At 37.4% G+C, this 19,790-nt stretch overlaps 1 protein-coding gene across 1 annotated transcript in view; it reads left to right on the plus strand.

Annotated features, from left to right (window-relative positions):
* The first annotated feature begins 909 nt into the window (after positions 1 to 909).
* Positions 910 to 19,790, plus strand: part of CFAP44 (cilia and flagella associated protein 44) — a 36,474-nt gene continuing 17,593 nt past the window's right edge. Inside the window, 16 exon segments of the mRNA XM_041410919.1 lie at positions 910 to 952; positions 2,577 to 2,754; positions 3,780 to 3,942; positions 4,938 to 5,040; positions 5,356 to 5,572; positions 6,994 to 7,108; positions 7,624 to 7,788; positions 8,876 to 9,031; positions 9,655 to 9,702; positions 10,467 to 10,566; positions 11,804 to 11,898; positions 13,557 to 13,763; positions 14,680 to 14,790; positions 16,410 to 16,562; positions 18,231 to 18,449; positions 18,877 to 19,019. Coding sequence (XP_041266853.1) covers positions 910 to 952; positions 2,577 to 2,754; positions 3,780 to 3,942; positions 4,938 to 5,040; positions 5,356 to 5,572; positions 6,994 to 7,108; positions 7,624 to 7,788; positions 8,876 to 9,031; positions 9,655 to 9,702; positions 10,467 to 10,566; positions 11,804 to 11,898; positions 13,557 to 13,763; positions 14,680 to 14,790; positions 16,410 to 16,562; positions 18,231 to 18,449; positions 18,877 to 19,019 — 2,216 coding nt within the window.

Consider the following 19,790-nt stretch of genomic DNA (forward strand, 5'->3'; position numbering starts at 1 on the left):
TTGCATCCTGCCCATATTTCTTATTCTGAGTATTCATGTTTCTTTATACACAACTTCTGAATTTTCTCATTTTGGATAGTTTTTTTCATGCTGTAATATTGATGCAAAGTTGCTCCAATGTGCATTTTAAGGTGTTTCATTTGGAAATGGAGAACACATATGAAATCAAAAGGCAGACAAAATTAACAGTAAGAGCAATGCTTATGTTCTTTTCCTTCTTTTTGAGACTTTTGTAAAAATGGTCAATGTGTTTGGTTTTTATATGACAAATTTGGACCTTTTCCACTTCAGAGGAAAACAGTAACTCGTGAAAATAATATCACCCTGAAAAAGATGATCTGAAATGTGAAAATCATATGAGGGAGGGGTGTTATTAAGATGTTTAATTAAAAAAAAAAATTGTTCACTCTTAAATTTTGTTTTCCATTATCATAAAATGTTTTGAAGAAAGTAATTTTTTCTTCAAGAGTTATCTCTTTTGCTTTTCCATTCAAGATAATAGGTGATCTCAGACTGTCTATATCTGGATATTTTTGTGAAGTTCACCACAAAGGTGAAGGAATAGCCTTGTTGTCTCAAAAGCAGATCTCATCCCAGTATATTGAAGATAAGCTCAACACATTTAAATTATGTCAGTTCCCACCATTACACAGTATTTAGATGAAAGTCTTGCTGTAGCAATTTATTCAGAGCCTGGAGTCCTAAAACCTGAGCCAATTAATTCACTCTACAAAGTAAGATATATCTTTGGGTTATACATATTTGTGTACAGGCAGAAGACAAATAGCATCTTTGGGAATCTCAAAGCATTTGAGAGAAAATGAGACTGGTCTAAATGGCAAATAAAGGCAACAATACTAAAGGTTTGTCTTTACCACCACCAGGGAGAGAGAACATCCACCTTTTCCAATGGAACAGGAACCAGCAGAAGATGCAGAGGCAGATCCCAGTGGTGAGTATTTCCCTGTTATATCGTGATTTCAGTACTGAACCTACAGTAACTTCTGCCTTCTTCCACCACTCACCCCTTTTACTTCAACTCCAGTTCCTGCTCTTGGTGTTGCCAAATTTTATTTTTACTCTGGTCATAGTGGAGTTCTGGACTAAGCCCTGTGCCTGCTGTTCCTGCTGTGCCTCAGCTCTCAAAGTCCCTGCCCTGAAAATTTTTGCTGCTTAGACCTGTCTCTGTAGCTAATACTGAAATCATGTATTTAACTCCACCAGACTCTTTCAATCAGAGGTCAGTATTTTTCTTTTTAACATATTTTTCATCTTGAAATGCCTGTCCAGTGTCTATTTTAGACACTATTTTAAGTATCCTGCATGTCATCTAACACACTAGATCCAGGTAGCATGAATAACAAATCCACTTTGGAAGGATTTTTGATTCATTGCTGCATTAGTTTTGGCATTTGTTTGGTCTTCCTCTTACACTTTTCTGTTATAGGATATGCTTGTTCTTTCCTTCCCTTAAGTTTTAAATTACTGTTTTTTGGAAGTAAACTTCTCCTGACACTTAATGCTAAACAGCAGGAAGTCTGTTGTTGGACAGAGGAGGTTTTTTTACTACTACAGAACTATATATTTATTTAATATGGCATGTATGAGCAAATTAGTCAAAGGAATTCATACCTAAGAGAGTGATATCAATTTATACTTTGCAAAAGAAAACAAAACTAGTGTTTCAAGTGAATCACCAACTGCAGAGGAACAGGAGGAAGAGGGGGAACAAGTCAGACATTGAGAGCATTGCTGAGAGCAGGTGTTCACTGAGGAGATGGTGGTACAAACTTAAAACCCCCCATACGTTCTAGTTTTTATTGTTTTTGCAGTTATTATTAGGAACAGCCTGACAACCTCAGACTGTAGTCAGTTACAGTGATTGAGTATTTCTGCTCCCTTTCAGTTGACTTAATTTTGCTCTTTGCCTTGCTTGTTTCTCATGGCCCACCTAGGGAAGAAAACATTCAGGACAGCATGAAATGCTTACAAAATAGATTTAACCTGAGATAACCAACTGGCAACTACTTTTAGCAAGTGCTTACGACTAGTTGGAAGTCAAGTTGACAGTATTGTGCATTGTAATCCAGTGAGGAACTACACTGGGTCACACATTAGCAATTTGCTTTCTTGAGGACAGTGGTGTCTTCTGGTAGTCCATTATATGTGGTTTTAATAATTGTTTTGAGTAACAATGTGCATTCAATAGCTGCTGAAAAGAGACACTTTAAATTTGCTTGGTTTTTAAAGTAGAGACCTAAATATCAAGCAAACCTCAACTGAACTGCTTTAGTAAGCTTTAAAGTTGTAAAACCAGTATTTTTCAAACAGTCTCAATTTTTTTTTTTGTTTAAATTCTTCAGTTTTGAATATTTACAGTGAAGTTTTTGAAAGTGCGAGGGAGTATTTGTCTCAGATTGTTCCAGGACAAGTAGTCACTACGATATGGAACCCTTGTTTTGAGCTATGGGGGCAAAGATTTGTGACTCCTTCCCTTTTATGGTTAGGTGCAAATATTGGCAACTAACCCAAAACATATGGTGAATATAAATTTCTGTTGTGTTCCCACTTCTGAGGTGCAGAAGACAATTTGGACAAACAAGACAATATTCAAGTATCTTTAGAACCACAAAAAAGGCCTGAGGAGGTAAAAAAGAAATTAGATGAAAATTTCTTCTACACGTATGAAGATGTATATTCAGGACCATATGCCACTGATGACACTGAGATACCCACTGACCTTCTTGTTTTTAAGTATCCTTTCTGTTGAGCTTGTGCAAATTCAAAGCTAATGATATTTAATATACCTTCTCAAAATTGTATTGGTCAAATTTGGAGTAGCCTATGTGGCATTAGTAGGATACCTTTGGTTGAGACACAGGTGAAAATTCTGGCCAGTTATGGTTCTGGGTGAAGTTAATATTAAGTGTTGTCTTGACCTCATAAAGATTTCTTACTGGGCATAGTGCTTCCTATCTTAAATACTGCTGTAGAACTAGATCATGGAGAAGCTAATGGGACCAGGCAGAAAACTGGCATAAGAATATGCCCTGCGAAGCTCTCCCTTTCTCTGTAGCCACACTGGTGTTCCCCAAGAAGCTGAGGGGAGAGCAGAAGAGCTCCTGTGTACCTCATAAGGGAGAAGTGGGGAAGGAACCAGGTAGATTTGTATTCTGGTGCTCGGGAGATGTAAACTCATAGAATGAAGGAAGTGGTGCCCATCAGTTAAGAGCTACAATAAACTCTTTGGTAGGTATGGTCAAGTAGGGTAGGATATGATAGGTGACTTTTGTATATGCTGGTGGTTTTCTCTGCAGACACAGTTCAGTTGCTATTGAAGATCGGACTTTCCCTTTTTTACATCTGCCTGTAAACAGTTGAGAAGTGAGCTTGAAAACTTGCTTGGTTTGATCTTTTGTCTGTAGAACAGTTCCTGGTAATCTGATGCACATCTTTTACATTTCATTTGAAAAGAGAGCACAGATAACATATTAATTCCTTGCAGCTCCAAATGATCCAGTAGAAGCAAGAGATATACCCATAGTGGAGATGAAAAGATGGTATGTGAACTTCAGAAGGCCTTTACTTGTGCCTTCCTTTCAGTTATAGTCAAGATATATTTTACTTTCACTGTATACTGAAGAAAATTATCTCCTGCCTTCAGGCTTAGTCACTAGTTTCAGTATTCCCATTTCAGTTTCAGTTTAAGCATGTCTACCCACTTAGTAAACTGTCTAGAAAGCCAGTGTCTAATCTTTTCCTTATTGGGCTGTTCCCAGACATTCTTTTGGATATGACTGTACCAGACCTGTAAATCTGATGGTAATGGATAAACATACTGTAGGGTATGTAGCAGGCAATCAGGTGATCCTCCAGAACCTGAGAACTAAGTATCAGAAACACGTCCGGAGCAGCTGTGGCGGTGGCATTGGGTTTATCACGGTATGGCTTTTGTTTCTTGTTTAAGAACTTTAGTCACTTTCTAGGGAGAAAATGTTTGCTTGGTTGTGGTTGCCAGATATGGGAGACTTCTACAGCTGCACATTCGTATACATAAGAAAGTATATGGTATTGATTAAAGAAATGTGTGGATCATGCAGCAAGGGCTTCTCATCCCATCAATATAATTGGCAGAGAACAAGTATCTGCACACCTTGGTCCCAGGCTCAGCTACCTAAAATGACTGACAAATCCAGCTGGGATTATTTTTACATTCTTATTTTAATCTTTTGGCTCATAGCAATTCTTTTATTTTTTTCAACACTTCATCTGTCCTAATCACAACTGAGACTAATATAGAGTCTTACTTGCAATTAAAATTTAGAAAACCAAGCTCCCAAACAAATAAGGAGAAAAAGTATCTGATTTCACTCTAATAAACTTATCAAGAGCTTCAAGTATCAAGTTCTGTCTCTGAATTTGGAGCACTTTACCATGTGTAAGCTCTGCTGTCTCTCAGTTTTATTGCACATGAGTGAGGCTTTCAGACTATCAGTCTCAGACTGTCCAGTTTCATTGTAAACAGCCTTTTCTGGGGAATCAGTGTACATTTTTACACTTTTAGAGGAGTGTCATTCAGGATAGCTCTTCTGCAGCTGTCTGCTGAAGTGGATGGCTGCTGACACAAATGCTGCTATGGAAAGATTAGTGGGTTGAGTGAGGTAGGAATAGTAAAAGGATGCATCACAAAGCAGATTGTTTCACCATTTGTGACAATTCCACAATATATGTGGGATATACCATTTGGTGTGCATAGTGGCTTCATTCTGATATTGAGCAATAGGTTGACAGTTGTTCAGAATAAACACTGAAAAATGCAATCTAGAATTTATGGCAGTATGTTTTGACTAATGAGTGGGTGAATACAATAACTCAATAACTCAGGATAAAGACAAAGGTGTTATTACAGCATGCAACAAGACTTCTGCTTTTTCAAGGCACACCCTAGTAAGGAATACTTTGCAGTAGGAGAAAAAGGAAAGAAACCAAACATTGTCATCTACACATATCCTTCGGTGAGGCCCTACAGAATACTGAAAGGTAGTGTAAAACATTCTATTTTATAAAGATGGACTAGTGTTTAAAGATCCCAGCAGATGGAGTAGTGGATCATTTTTAGTTTATAAGGAAATAGAATATTCTGGTCCTTCACAGCAAAAATAGAAAAATTGGTTTCAAGTTTTTTTTATTATTGCATGGGAAGAAACTTCTATTTGATAGAGATAGCCAACCTAAAGCCTTTACCTATTGAATAAAAAATAATTTCAGTGAAAGTTGAGCTCCTTCTGAGTACATTTTTGTGCTATTTCTACCTCTTTCCTGTGCATGTGTATTGGGTCTTGTACATTTCTTTAGGTGGAACAGAGATAGCCTATGTTTTTGGTGATTTCAACCGTACTGGCACTTTTCTGGCCAGTGTTGGGAGCAGCCCTGACTACATGTTGACCATCTGGGACTGGAAACAAGAGGAGACTCTGTTGAGGTCAAAAGCTTTTGCACAGGATGTTTACAGGGTCATGTTTTCTGCTGAGAATGAAGAGCATCTAACTACAGGTGGATCAGGACACATCAGGTAGGTTCGCTGATTAGGATTCGTACATAACACCTCTGCAGTCATAATACATAGGAGATGACTAACAAGAATGTATCATTAGCAAACATGTACCAATGAGGATTGCTACTTTACCTGGCCCTTACAATTACAAAAATGAGGATTTTCAAATCCTTCAGCCAGTCAAACAAATATTTCAATATCTTTGCTATCCAAATAGGATGATGCTTGGTATTAAATGTCAGTACCTCTGGCTCCATTCTTGTAATTTCAACAAGCACTGGGAAGAAGAAGTGAAAAATACTTTTAGGTACATGACTTCTAGCCAGTAAGATAGGATATTTACCTTCTGTGCTTTCTGGGCTTTTTGTCTTTGATTTCTTGAGCTCATCTACTGCTTGGACAGCCATTGGAGCTGGTTGCCAAGTCATGGATCAGAAACCCTCTGATCGCACCAAAAGCCTACAAAAGATGTTTCCATACATTCCCTTTGCTGCTAAGTTCATGGGTCCTTTTATAAAAAAGGCTCAAACACCCAATGACTTTAAACATTCTTTTTGTGTTCTGTGTTTATCCAGTACTTGAATGTTAACACAGCAGAGTCTTATGCTGTGAGTGGGATTTTGTTGTAATAAAAATGATATCTTAAAAATTATAATGCATCTAAAGTTTATTTGAATTTTAATGGGGAAATCAGATCAAGACCTGAGATTTGCTTTATAGTTTGGTTGCAGGGTGGGTCTGAAATAGCAAATGATTTATTTAGAACAGAACAAGTGTAGTTTAGAATGCATTATTTATGGAAATCTGACAAAATCTCTTATAAACTTTCTTTTGAGCTGAAATACTACAAATAAACTTTGACATAGCTTTTATTACATGATAAATGTGACCTTTCACCCAAATGTGGACTCAAATTACAATTTCCAACAGTTACCTTAAAAGTAATGTCTCCTGCACACACAGGAGACCCTAATATTTAGGATTAAACCTTTGGCTCAGTGAGATTTTATAGTACAGTTTAATTCCACAAGAGGATTTGGATGACATTCAATGAAGTCCTCAGTCCCTTGGGTTTACAAAACTGAGCATCATACACTCCACAGCAAGGATAAAATAGATATCCCTAACTATGTGTATGGGTTGTAGCTGGAAAGATGTAGCTATGGATTTTACACTTTTTAATTTTAAATAGTAGTTTAATCTTCATTCTGCCTATTCCAAATCCTTTTCCTAGCTTTTTCATAGGAGTAGTATAGGGAAATGTTTGTGTAGATGTAATGCTTTATGTCATTTTCAAAAGATACAACCCCAAGTTCTCCTTCAAAAAGGAGTAATACCTGAGCAAGACATGCCTGGTAAGACTATTGCAATGTCTAAGAGGGATTGGCCAGTGTTTAGGAAATCTTGTGTCAGAGAGGGGTGTGTTTTTCTGTACTCAGGTTCTGGAAGATGGCTCTCACATTAACGGGTCTCAAGTTACAAGGAGCTTTGGGCCGGTTTGGAAAAACAGCAGTGTCTGACATTACAGGTTTTGTGGAGCTGCCCGATGGGAAGGTAAGTGAGAAAAAGTGACCAGAAGAAAAATATTATGTACCCTTTTAGGCTTTGATATAAAGTCTTCTTGGTAAGCTAGAGGATTATTATTTGCTTAAAAATGTTTCTAATCAGGCCCGTGATGCACTGTTATGAGAAGAAAATATTGCCATCAGTTTGCCCAAAATCCCTGTCTTGCTTTGTAATAATTGGAAAATAGTTAGTGTTGTAATTCACAGAAAAAATACCTGTGTTGGCTTAGAGCTGAGTATCTTCAAATGTGAAAACATTAGTGTACAGAAATACAAAGAGACTGTTGGTCCCAATCGTCACCACTTTCAGTGCATGCAAATTATGTCACATTGCTGAAAAGTTCAACCTCCTCACCCTTTACATCTTCTCTTGCAAATGTCTGTACTTTGCCGTTGATTTAATGCTTTCATGGAAGGAAGCCACAAATGTTAGCTGGGTTCTTGCCTGTGCTTCTGCACAATTACATGCAGGTGCTTACACACTTATCTTCGTTTACATTGAAGGTTGTCTCAGGAACTGAGTGGGGCAATTTGCTGCTTTGGGAAGGTGGACTCATTAAAGTAGAGCTCTGTCAAGTTGGACGCAAGCCTTGTCATGAGGGCCCTGTCAGCCAGTTAGTTTTTGAGGAAGGAGACCTTTACTCTGTTGGAAAAGATGGTGTCATTCGGGTGAGTTTTTCTTTTGCTCTGCCTTTGGGCGTGCAAATGTGGGGTCAGCAGGTAAATATTATGTATTTCCTTTACCAGCTTTTTGGAGGATAGTTTCTTTCTGAAAATTATTTGGTGGAACAAAGAAAATAAGAGCGCATCTCCGCAGTGTATGTGTTTGAATTGGATAGCATGGCATGCAATTTTCCTTTTTTAATAGGAATGAATAAATCAGCTTTTACTTTAGTAAATCAAAACTATCTTCAGTGGTTTTCAAACAGTTTTGTTCCTGACTACATTCTAACATTTTATAATTTCCAGGCATATTAACAGGTGGTGTTATCTAAAAGATAAAAAACAAACTACAGGAATATTTGAAATTAACTTTCTGAGTGTTTAAAAGCTCAGATTATTAATGTTAAAATAACATAGAAATTAACTGGCATCTCAGAGATACATATCCTAAAATAGGGGAAAATTAAAGCAAAAGCATCCTGAAGTTAGCAAATAATTCTATAAATTAAGGTCAAAATGTTTTCCTTATGCATAACAGCACTTTCTGATCTCACCTGTAAATGATCAAGAATATAGCAATCTTATTTCCCTGCTCTTTAAGGGAGGACATGATGTGTCTTCTGCTGATGTGTGTGGAATGACCCAGATAATCAATGGTATACTGACCTATAGACAGCGGAGGGTTTCAAACACTGTTGTTGTTTTTGTTGGTGTGTTTATAGGTTGGTGTTTCCCCTTAGGAAAATTCACTTGATTATGAGCATGCTAACTGATATGTTGTCCTTATCCTACAGAGCAGGACATGGAAGGGTTAGACTTCCCATTATTTTGTGGTGCCTCAGGATGAGCCATGCTGAGTGCCCACAGGTACCATTTATTCTGCATAGTTCTGAAGCTGCTGTGTACAGCTCTGCTAGTGTCAGGGCTGAATTGAAGCTCCAGTCACTGTTCTAGGTTATGTTCAAAGCAGTGATTTTGCTTTCTTAAAATTTTGATTTTTCATGTTTATTGTGTATGAAAACAACGTGGTTTTGTAAAAAAAGCTTTTTTCTTTCTTTTTTTTTTTTTTTTTAATGATTCCAATGCCATGAAGATGTGGAACTTTGAGGTAGTAGATACTGCTGATCGTGTGGATGACACAGGGTTAGTGGAGATGGAGCCTATGAATGAACTTTGGCTTGGCAAGAATGTCAGCCTGAATTTCATTACAAAAATTCATGACCATGGACAGTCCTTCTGGTTTGCTCAGGTAAGACATACTCAGGTACATGCATCCTTATGGAGAAAAAGAAAATGAGGAACATGCTGGTAAGTAACAGCAGGAGTCTATTACAAATGAGAGTGTTTCTTTTTAGTAGAGTTCAGTCTTCTGGATATATAGAAATAGTCTTCTTATCTACCTACCTACCTGCCTGCAGTTTTGTTGGTTTTTTTTTTTAAACACTGAAACAGGCTTCCTAGAGAAGTGGTTTAAGTTCCAAGCCTGTCAGTGTTTAAGAGGCATATATAGAGGTGTTTAATGATATACTTTAACTTTTGGTGTTTAATGATATACTTTAACTTTTGAGCAGGCAATTGGACAAGGTGAGCCTTGCAGGTCCCTTCCAACTGAATTATGCTGTATTATGCTGTGCTGTGTTTTTAGTGTACAGTAATGTGTGAGACTCTGGCATAAGAATAGAATGCCAAAAGGTATTGTCCAAGTTCTATTACCTTAAAGTGATGAATGGGATTCATAAGACCAATATCATTGCATTTAGTAATTTCTGTTTCACAATGATAATCATTAAGGACTTTTTAAGAAGTCACCATGTGCAGTTTTATTTCCAAATTGAGTCTGAAAATATTCAATTAATGTTTTTTCTTCTTCAGGATACAAGTGGAGCAATATGGAAGCTGGATTTGACTTTTTCAAATATGGTAATTTTGTTTTTTCTTTCTTCTGATTTCTTCAGTTCATTTGCAATAGGAACCATATCCTATGACATCCTGTAACTATACTGGTTCCATCTGAAATGAAATTTGTGTTTTATGAAGTTGCACGGTAGAAAATTGTAGCATTGAAACAGATATTTTATTTCATAAAAATTTTCAAATGTAATTGATTGTAATGATTGTGCAGGATGGTAAAGAGGAATTTGATTTTTGATTCCTGAAATTTCAGCTGCCAAATTCAAGTTACTTTAAAGGAGTTTGATTCTGTAAACTGGTAATGAAAGTTGCATGGATGCAGGAAATGAGTTCGAGGAGTGTTGTTATTTCCTCTATACATAAGTGTTTGAACTAATCCTTACTGTAGTCTTTCAATGATAGAAAGAACTAGAAAAAAAATAAGAAGAAACACACTTGAAGTGTTTTATCCTACTGGTAACTAGTCTTACTGCTGGAGATGTTTTTGATGGAGAAATAGATGACAGAGGTGAAAAAGCGGGCTTTTAATTTTTGCTCTGGAACATAAAGTAAATAGGAACATACCTTGTGGGGAATAGAATTCTAATGTGAAAAGTAAAATATGTTCCAAGAATTTTATGGTAAATAAAAGACACATACTATACAAATTAATGTAAAAAAAAATTGTTGCAAAGTCTGTAATTCCTTGGATGATGAAATTATTTCCCAGGCAGCATGAGCTCAAACTGGAGAGCATGAGTGTAAAATAATTTCTCTTTTGTTTTGCACCGCAGAGCCATGACCCAGAGCGCATGTGTACCTTCCACTCTGGGGGGATTGAGGCCATTGGTGTCTCTCCCTTTACATACCTGATGGCCACCACAGCTCTTGACCGTAAGTGCACTGTTCTTTCCTCTCATGCCACTGCCATTATTGGTTTTGAAGAGCAATGATGCTTGCTTTGGAGCTACTGTATTTTGTGTTTTTGTATTTGCTCTTGCGAAGTCACTGTACATGCAATTGTTGTTCCTGGGATCAGTTCTTTAATAGTTAAGGCAAATCATTAATGTTTTGAAACAATGCATTAATACTGCTTCATCCTAAAAACCTGGCCTTTTAACAACAGAATTTTTAATGGGAAACCTTGTAAATTGTTTGTTCTGAAGGAATGGCTGGAAAGGTGAGACATCTGGTTTGAATAACAGCACTTGTATTCAGTGTTGGGTTTTAATAAGTGTTGGGATTTTTATCTTGTAAGGAATTACATGCACCCCCAGCGTTGTATAAGCCACTGCAAATATTAATGTTTGTGCCTTTCTTAGAAAATGCAATAGCTATTATACTTTCTTCAACAGATAACAAGCAATTGCAGACATATTCATTTAACTTGTACAAATGTTGCTGTTTAGGCCTCTCAGTGTTAGCTTTATTGTGCTTTGAAAGAAGAACTACTGGCCAGAACACTAACACCATCATTTGCACTGTTCAGAAAACACTACATGGTCTTTTAATTAAATTCTTGTCAGTACTGCCTTGTAATTTGCCTGTGTTATAAAATGCACATATTCTTCTAGCCTGGAGACTAACTCCTACCAGTTGAGCAAACAACATTTCACATAAATGCTAGCTGGAATAGAATTTTATGCAATCAGTATGTGTGCCTATGAATCTGTTAGTTTTCCCTCTAATGAAATTGGATCTTTTGTGGACAATCTCCTGTGTTTTCTTCCCTTTAAATGTTTCCTCCCTAGGCAGTCCCAAGTAGTAGCCTATCATCTTTTCCTATGTTGTCAGTACAGATTTTCATAGAGTATGCCACAATTCCGTGCTCGCTTGAAAATTACGTGTAGATTGTCAGCCTGGGACTTCTTATTACAACCCTCAGCTTTGACAACTCTTGGTTCTGTATGAGTTGAAGAGTGAAGAAATCATACATTTTGTTCACGAACGCCATGTTAGCTGTGGTGCTCTGTAACCATCAGTCATCTTTCATGCAGGCATTTTGTTACTCAAAAGAGAAAACATGCATTTAATCCAGATTTTAATTCAAATAAATAGACTTTTCTCCATAAATCCTAACATGTAAGTGACATTGCAAGAAATAAATCCTTACTGTCTCCTTTCCACACAGGGTCAGTGCGCATCTATGATTTCAGCAGCAACAGCCAGCTGAGTGTAATCAAGTTTAAACAGGGAGGAACAGCACTGGCATGGGCACCGGCTGTTGTGAGTTTTTTCCTAGCATGTTAGCAAAAATTCATCAAGGAGCCTATGAGCCTGCCAGCATCCAGGAAGGTGCTCAGCAAACAAGACGTTAGAGGTCACTTGTCAGGCCATGGTGTAATTCACTGTAGCAGGATGTATGGATAAGTTTGTGGGGTAGTGTGTTAGTATACAGTATGGGAACAGTTTAACTTTACTATGGGTTATCAGGTATCCTACTTTGTGCCCTCCTAAGATTTTGAAATCAGATCTCTGTGTGCAGTATGGGAAGTAGTCTGAGTTTGTAGACTAACAGCTTCTATTTAACCCACACAGAGCAAATGTCAATTAACTTGAGTTAGTTAACACATTTTGAAATGACAGGCCAGACAAATCACAAACATTTTGAGATAAATCATTAAAAACTGTTGCCAGAACTGATCATTTGTGGAGTGTGGAGTATATCACTTTCAGGCATATTTGCTAATTTTAATTAAAGCAGTGTCTATAGTTATGTTCTTGACATAGCATGCCTGGTGGGTTAATTGCAAGCAAATTTAGGAGGCAAATAATTACTTGAATGTTCAAGGTGAGGGTTCCACTGGGAGAGTGCCTTTATTTTATAAAAATAATTATTTTATAAAAGTATAATTCTGGCCATGCAGGCTTTCAGAGGTGTTAAATGGTTACCTGTACCTTCATGATGTAAGCTGTCTGCCACAATAAATTGTACAGCATCACAAAACTGACTCAGTTCAGTTTTATGCAAGTTATTACTAAACACAATCTGAAAAACAGAGGGCACTTAGTCTATCCAGCTGCATTTAAAATTGCTTTAGGTACTTGGTCACCTAAAGTGGGCAAATGTGTTTTAAAATCAGTGCTATTAACCTAAGAAAATTTAATGCAACATACTTTGAAGCATCTGTATACCATAATCTCCTCATAGGTAAGCTAGCAGTGTCTTTGTTAGATAAGTGAACACCAACAAATCAGTTCGTAATTGACTTCAAGACATTACCATGTATGGCAAATATCAGCTAAATCCACAAGTCCAGCTATATCCAGCTAAAACACAGAGCTGTTTCTGCTAACCTTTATCACAGTTCAAGCCTCTCTTAATTGTTAGCAATTGGCTTACCTACAGGACTTATGGTAACGACTCCTCCTCCTTTCCATTTCAAGTGGCATTCCCTGTTGACTGCTGTACTTTCTATGGACTCAACCAGACCCAAGCCTGTGCCCTGACCTCTCAAAAAATCATACTTATGTTTGGTGTCCCATATTATATTCAGGGAAATATAATTCTTTTTTTTTTTTGAGTTTCAGCTCTTCTTCTTAAGAAGGCACTGATATAGCTTTATATCAGCATGAATTACGTCTTCCTCAGACATTACAACCACATCCTCATTAACATATTCAGTTTTAGTGCCATGTTGTCACTAAAAAAACCAAAACACAATCCAAACCAAAAAATAGGCCCCAGTCCTCTATCTTCTTTTGTGGTACCATATTAGAGAGAATAAACAACATTTCCCATGTATGAAATATTCTTTGTGCTTTAGCAACACTTCCACCTAAGGTGAGTTTAAAGGTAAACACCAGAGCATGTGCCATATGGATTATTCTTTGAAGCTCTCAGATGTACACTGTGATTTTTTTTTTCTTCATTTCATTTAAAGGTAAATCCTGAAGGAGGTCTAATTGCCGTGGGATTTGAAGATGGTGTTGTCCGCATAATTGAGGTTTATGATCCCAAACTGCTGCCTGGTCATGCAGGACAGTCCAATGAGATTGCAGAGATAAATCTGAAACAAGTTTTCAAACCTCATGGCGCTACAGTCACAGCCCTGGCATATGCACAAAAGGGAAGTGTGTTAGCCACAGGGGTATGTATAATTTAGTTTGGTTGGTTTTATTAAGCCACAAATGTAGAGCCTTTTAAAAGAGAGAAGGAAAAGTTTGTTTACTGACAACACAGATTTACTTCTGTTGCTGCTGTTGATGGGATGTTGTAGTTCTCTGTGCAGGGAGAAGGTCTGTTTGCACTCACATCTGTTTTTCTGAAGGAAAGCAACCATGCAATTCACACAATTCATTTTGTGAATTACTGGACTGTTTAGTGTGAATTCTGTAATTCCCTTTGAAGATGGATTTGCTTACTTTTGGAATTAGTTTAGTAGGATCTTGGAATTAGTAGAATCAAGTCCCTTGGTGCACCACATTGGCAGCAATCCAGCTGCTACGCAGCACTGCTTGGCCTTACCACAGGGTCAGTCAGTCAGTCATTATGCCTGGTAGTCTTTGAGTTTCCAGTTAATGTGGTGTCTCTTTTTGAAAGCTAGTCCTTAGCTGTGATCAGAGCATTTGCAGTTACGTGTTCATTCGGCTGAATTGCCATGCATTTCATTTAAGGTAGGATTTGAGCTACAATGAGTCATGTTGTTGAACATGAATCATGTTCAGTTCTGGAACTTCTTGTTATCTGGGGAAATCAGCTTGTGCTGCCTTATCTAAAAAATCAGGCCTGAGCTTGAGATTTAAAGGAGCTCCTAGGAAATGGGCAGAAAGCATATGGCAGGTGATGCCAAAGGGGGCCCATGAGAGCAGTTAAAGCTATGGGTGCAATATGTTTCTTGGAACAGTATGGGAAGGATTTTTATTATCTCCCAGTAATTGTCATGGAAATCCAGTCCTAAGTTCCCCTGTTTAAACACAAAAAAATGTCATAAAGTGCTTAGAGTCTTTTGAATTTTTGGTCAGCTTTGATTTAGTCATCATCTTTGTTTGTTTGTTTTTCCTCAGAGTAAAGACAAAACAGTTTTCTTTTTTGCTATTGAGGATGAATACAAGCCTGTTGGATTCATCTGTGTCCCTGGGCCTGTACAGGCATTACAGTGGTCTCCACCTTCTTATGTGAGTAATTAATATTTTTTTTCTTTCCTTCCCAGCAGTGTTAACATATAATTTTAAAAAGAATTTCCAATCAAAATAGATGAAGATTCATGACTCTAGTCATGTTCTCTATAGACAATACAAATAATGTTTTGCTACTTTGTTCTTCATGCTGCTTCAGCATGACAGATTCTGAAAGGTTCTGAGTAGCTGAATCTTTGGTTCAGTCACTATGGACATATTTTGGGTTTTGGATAATGCAAACTACAAGATTTTGGTATGCTTTTTGAGCCTTTGGCTTGAAGCAACAATCTTATTTCTTAGCTTTTTGAAGAACTGATTCTCTTTGACAAAGAAGTTATTTGAGCGTTACTGTCTGTGACTCTTGCCCCTATTAAAACAGACTTTTAAAAAGCTTTTTGACAGCATTAAGAAAGATTTTGGATGCTTCACATTCTGTGTTTGAAATGTGTCAGGACATATCAACTTAGGTTTTTGCTAATATTTAAAAGTGTTCTAGGGTTAGGATAACCCTAGAAAATTTGAAATTTTATTTGGTCCAGTATTCTTATTTAGAGGAGAGACTATTCAGTATATTTAGATGCTAGCAAGATATATTTTACAGGTGCATAGTGGCAAAGTGTTGGTATTTCCACTCCTAAAAGCTGGCAAAAGACGTCTTGGTATGAATTCTATCTTACTGCAAAAACAACAGATTTTGATCTGACAGTTACATTTTGAGTCCTTTCCTTGAAGACAAGGTACTCCTCCTTACTAAAAAAAGCACCCATTGTGTCTTGGATATGATAGATTCTGCCTGAGTAATTTTCTCTACCAGTATCTGGCCTCCATTGCTAGATAAGAACACTTGCTTAACACAGTGCCAGCATCTGAGTGTCACTCTGCTTATTTTTTGTAATTTGTTTTAAAGAAGCACTGCTGATTAAATACATTACATTTAATGAATGCATTTTTAAACTGAGATCCTGTAGACACAGGAACCATATCGTTCCTAGTTAGGGTTTCCATAGCAACTCTAAAATGCCCTCTTTGCACATTTTTAGTGATGGGTCAGATAAAATAAGCCTCTCTCTCTTTTCTCCAGATAGCGTATGAAAATTGAAACTAAATACAGACTTGTCTTTTAAAAACTCAAAACACTGAATAATTATTACCTTAACCTCACCTATTCTTCCTAACTTCATATTTTAAAGGACTTGTGAAGTGCCTACAAAAAACAAACTAACTGAAAGGTACATAGCATTTGGCAAGACTTTGAGCCAAGTCTTTATTAGTACGGAAATATATGAAATTATCAACCCAAAACCTACTAAGTCCTGGGTCAAATCCATCTTTTAATTTAACCAAATTTCCAAAATATGCTGCTTTCAAGCTAAGCAGTGCCAGAATTATAGCTGGTTTGGACACAGCAAGGATTTCTTCAATTCCTTAGCTTTGCCTAGCATAAAAGAAGCTCACTGATTTCTGATGTCTGATTTAAAAGTGTACATAGAAATAAGAACACAGGTAAGTGTGGCTGGAGTTTGGCTTTATGCCTGTGCATCTGCCTAACCAACTTTTCCTTCCATATGTCTTGCTTCCATTTATACATCTGCCCCATTATTTGTGTTTTTATACAGGGCAAGAGCACGCTGCTCATCCTTTGTAAGAATGGCTTTGCTGTCCAGGTTCCTGCCCCTCCCCATGGGAAGAAGGATAAAGTGACCACCTATCATTTAAAAAACCTGCCAAAACAGTACTTCCATTTTTATAGTATTAAATCCCAAATCAAGGTAAAAATCTCTACTGTGGCAGAATTTCATCTTCTTCATTGTGCCAGGTGATCAAACTACCCAGAAGAGTTTCTAGTCCCTGTATTTCATCACAGGGTTTTTGCTTAGCTCCTTGAAAGGGAATGACAGGTAGAAGCCATTTGTGGCTTGAAATTACAAATTGTTTTTGGTTTATTCAAACCTACATGACACTGAAAGCATGATGTGAATTTTGATTATAATTAGAAGACAGCATTAGAGAAAGGGAAACATAGTGGATTAGTTCTCACAACATTTTAATTTTGGTAATTTTCACAAAAAGACTATTTCTTGTGGTTGATATTCACCCTACATGAAATTTCTTTCAACAGTTATGAAACATCTCTTTTTTTTAGCAGTGTTTCTGGCTTTTAAAAAATCTTTTAAGTTTAAAGGTGTGCATTTAATTTCTGAATGGCACTTAGTATTTAAAAAGAATATGTGGGGCCAAAGGGAAATAGTTATACCAACTCACAGCTACAGTTAGTTTTGTGAAACTAAAAAGCAAGCTGATGTTAGGCTCAGAAGGAGAACTCCAGTGGGCAGGCTCTCAGTTCCATACTCAATCCACTACAATCCAACAACGTCTCTAGTTCTGTTGTTAACCTGTGATTTCTCTGCCTTCTCTGTTAACTGTTCCTGTATCACTGAATGTTGGCAAAGCTTCATTTCATGTTATAACTTGGAGGAAGTCAGCATTCAGGAGAAAGATCTCTCAATGTTTTTTTTCACAGCAGTATCTATAAGAATGATCACAAAGCATGCATATGAAAGAAAAGATTAAAACAATGTGTGTAGAGTTTTGTTGGGTTTTTTGTTTGTTTGTTTTCTGGTTGGTTTTCTTTTTTTTTTTTTTTACTCAAATGAGAAGAATAATGTTGAGAAACAATCACTAAAAATAAAAAAATTTTATACAGAGAGAAAGAATATTAATGGCTCTCTTTTTACTTTGGAATTAGATAAATAATTAACAAGTTACAAAAAGGATGCTCTAATGCAAGGAAAGATTTCTCACCATGAGGGTGGTGATAAAAAAAGTAATTTTTATAGTCTGTAGAGTCCCTAGAGCAGGAGATTTTTTAAAACATATATCAGACAAAGATCAGCTGATAATATTTAAGGCTTGCTGTTTCAGAGAATGTTTGATATTTGTTTATGCTATAGTATGCTTGAATGGAATAGAATTTTAAAGGTTTGATAAATCTTTCCTTCATTGTTCAGAAGTTAAGTCAATTACAGCTTCTCTCTTTTGCTCTATGCCAATGATGTACTAGAACTTACTTGGGTTTTCAGTTCTTTTCTTTCACCAGGGCAGGCAGGGGACAGGACTTAGGATTTCTGCAGGAGTAAGCACAGTGGTGAAGATTTGGAATAATCCCTCTGAGGAAATGTTGAAATCTGCTTGTCATTCAGAATTATTTCTGTTTCAAAGGACCAAGAGTACATACTTTAGAGGAGGGGGGAATTTCACTGGAGAGTGCCATGAAGTCTGGTTGATCTCTGCTAGGTTGACAGGAAAGAGATTTCTGTAGGTATTCTGTATGTATAATGCCAGGACCACCTTGGATTTCATTTATGAGACTCCTTCAGCCAGTGAAGTGTGGAGTGCCTTGGTTTCATGTCTCGGTGTTTCTCTGCTCATTGTAATAGCTGAAAGAGGAGATTGCACGGAGAGAGAAAGAAAAGCAAGAGAAGGAGAAGGCAAGGCTTGAATGGATAAACCAGCAAAAGGAGCTGGGACTTGAGGTGGAAGAAACTAAAGAGGAAGAACCTGAAGAAGAGCCATTGCCACCTGTTTACATACCAGAGGAGTCCAGTCCCATCCTCTGTGGCTTTTATTCAGCACCAGGAAAATTTTGGCTTTCTTTGGTAAATCAGTTTTTACTACATGTTGATGGGATTGCATGATGTGACATCCTTTCCCTTTGAAACCTGTCATCCCTAGGACATCCAATTCCTTTCATCCTTGACAGTTTCAGTGGTTTTTGTGAAGTATACCAGTAGTGTCACTCTGGTAGATATCCAGTAGGTGCCCTTCTTGGTAGTGCCTGAATGGGCACAAAGACTGAGCTGTTCCCTCACAAGCAGAAGGCAGGATTTTAACATAGTGGTTGAATGGCTTTTAATGCAAGAGATCATGACAGACTTCTGTCTGGGGATAAACAGGATCTCTAGGTGTTTGGAAGTAGGATTTTCTAACCTATCACAGATTCTTAAGAAAGGAAGCATTATTCTGAAATTTGCATTTTCCTAGTCAGTTGCTTCACCATTTCCTTATGGTCCTTCTCTTCTTCAGGGTGGTTACGACTCAGGGTTTCTCTATCATTGTGAATTCTCACATGGTGACAAAGAAGACCCTGAGAAGAGGAGAGATGAACCCTTTGAAGTGATTCCTATGGAGGACACTGACAACAATCCCATTCACCAAATCTCCTTCTGGTAAAACACTGTAATGTAACAAATAGCTCTGGGATAAAGCTTGATGAAATTGAACTTGGAAGGGAGGAATGCTCCTTTGTCCCTTTTCCATCGTGGCTCAACTCTAGTGTATAACTCTGGTTTTCCTGGCACTAAGTTTCACTTAAAATTCCTAATGGACATAGCTGAGCCATGTGTCTGATAGAGTAATTTTAAAAGACCTTCAAAGATGAAAAAGTAGGATCTCTAAGTAAGTACTGACTAGAACTCAACCACCCTAGATTGTACAACTCCAGGAGAACCGTTAGAAGTCCCTGCATGTAGTGATCACCAGAACAGCAGTCCTTTATCATAGTTAACAATGAGAATAGAACATGGAGCAGTCAGTCCATCCCTCTAGTGCTAAGAATATAGGCTTCTCAGGACATTCTGTGAACTGTACAAATAGAAAGGCTGGATTCTTTTCAGACTCCCAGTATTAGGTTCCCTGTAAGAATTGGCATGTTCTGCATCAAAAGGAGGCAGGTTTAATTCAGGCTTTAATCTACTGCTGGTGGCAGTCATCACCATCTGTATTAAATGGGGAGCAGGGGCTAAAACCTGCTTTTCTAGCTTTTAACTTGGTGTCTGCTACACTGCCCAGCTCAGGGCTAAAACTAGTTCTAAGATACCCAGCAAGTGCTGGAATGTTCTTGAACAGCCAGTTAGCTGCAAAACACTTTATAGTAGAATCACACATACTTGAAATGCTCCAAATACTTTGCTTTCAGCTTCCAAACTTGGGAAAGTGAT

The sequence above is a fragment of the Onychostruthus taczanowskii genome, unplaced genomic scaffold (assembly GCF_017590055.1).
Source record: "Onychostruthus taczanowskii isolate IOZ18803 unplaced genomic scaffold, ASM1759005v1 scaffold34, whole genome shotgun sequence".
NCBI lineage: Eukaryota > Metazoa > Chordata > Aves > Passeriformes > Passeridae > Onychostruthus > Onychostruthus taczanowskii.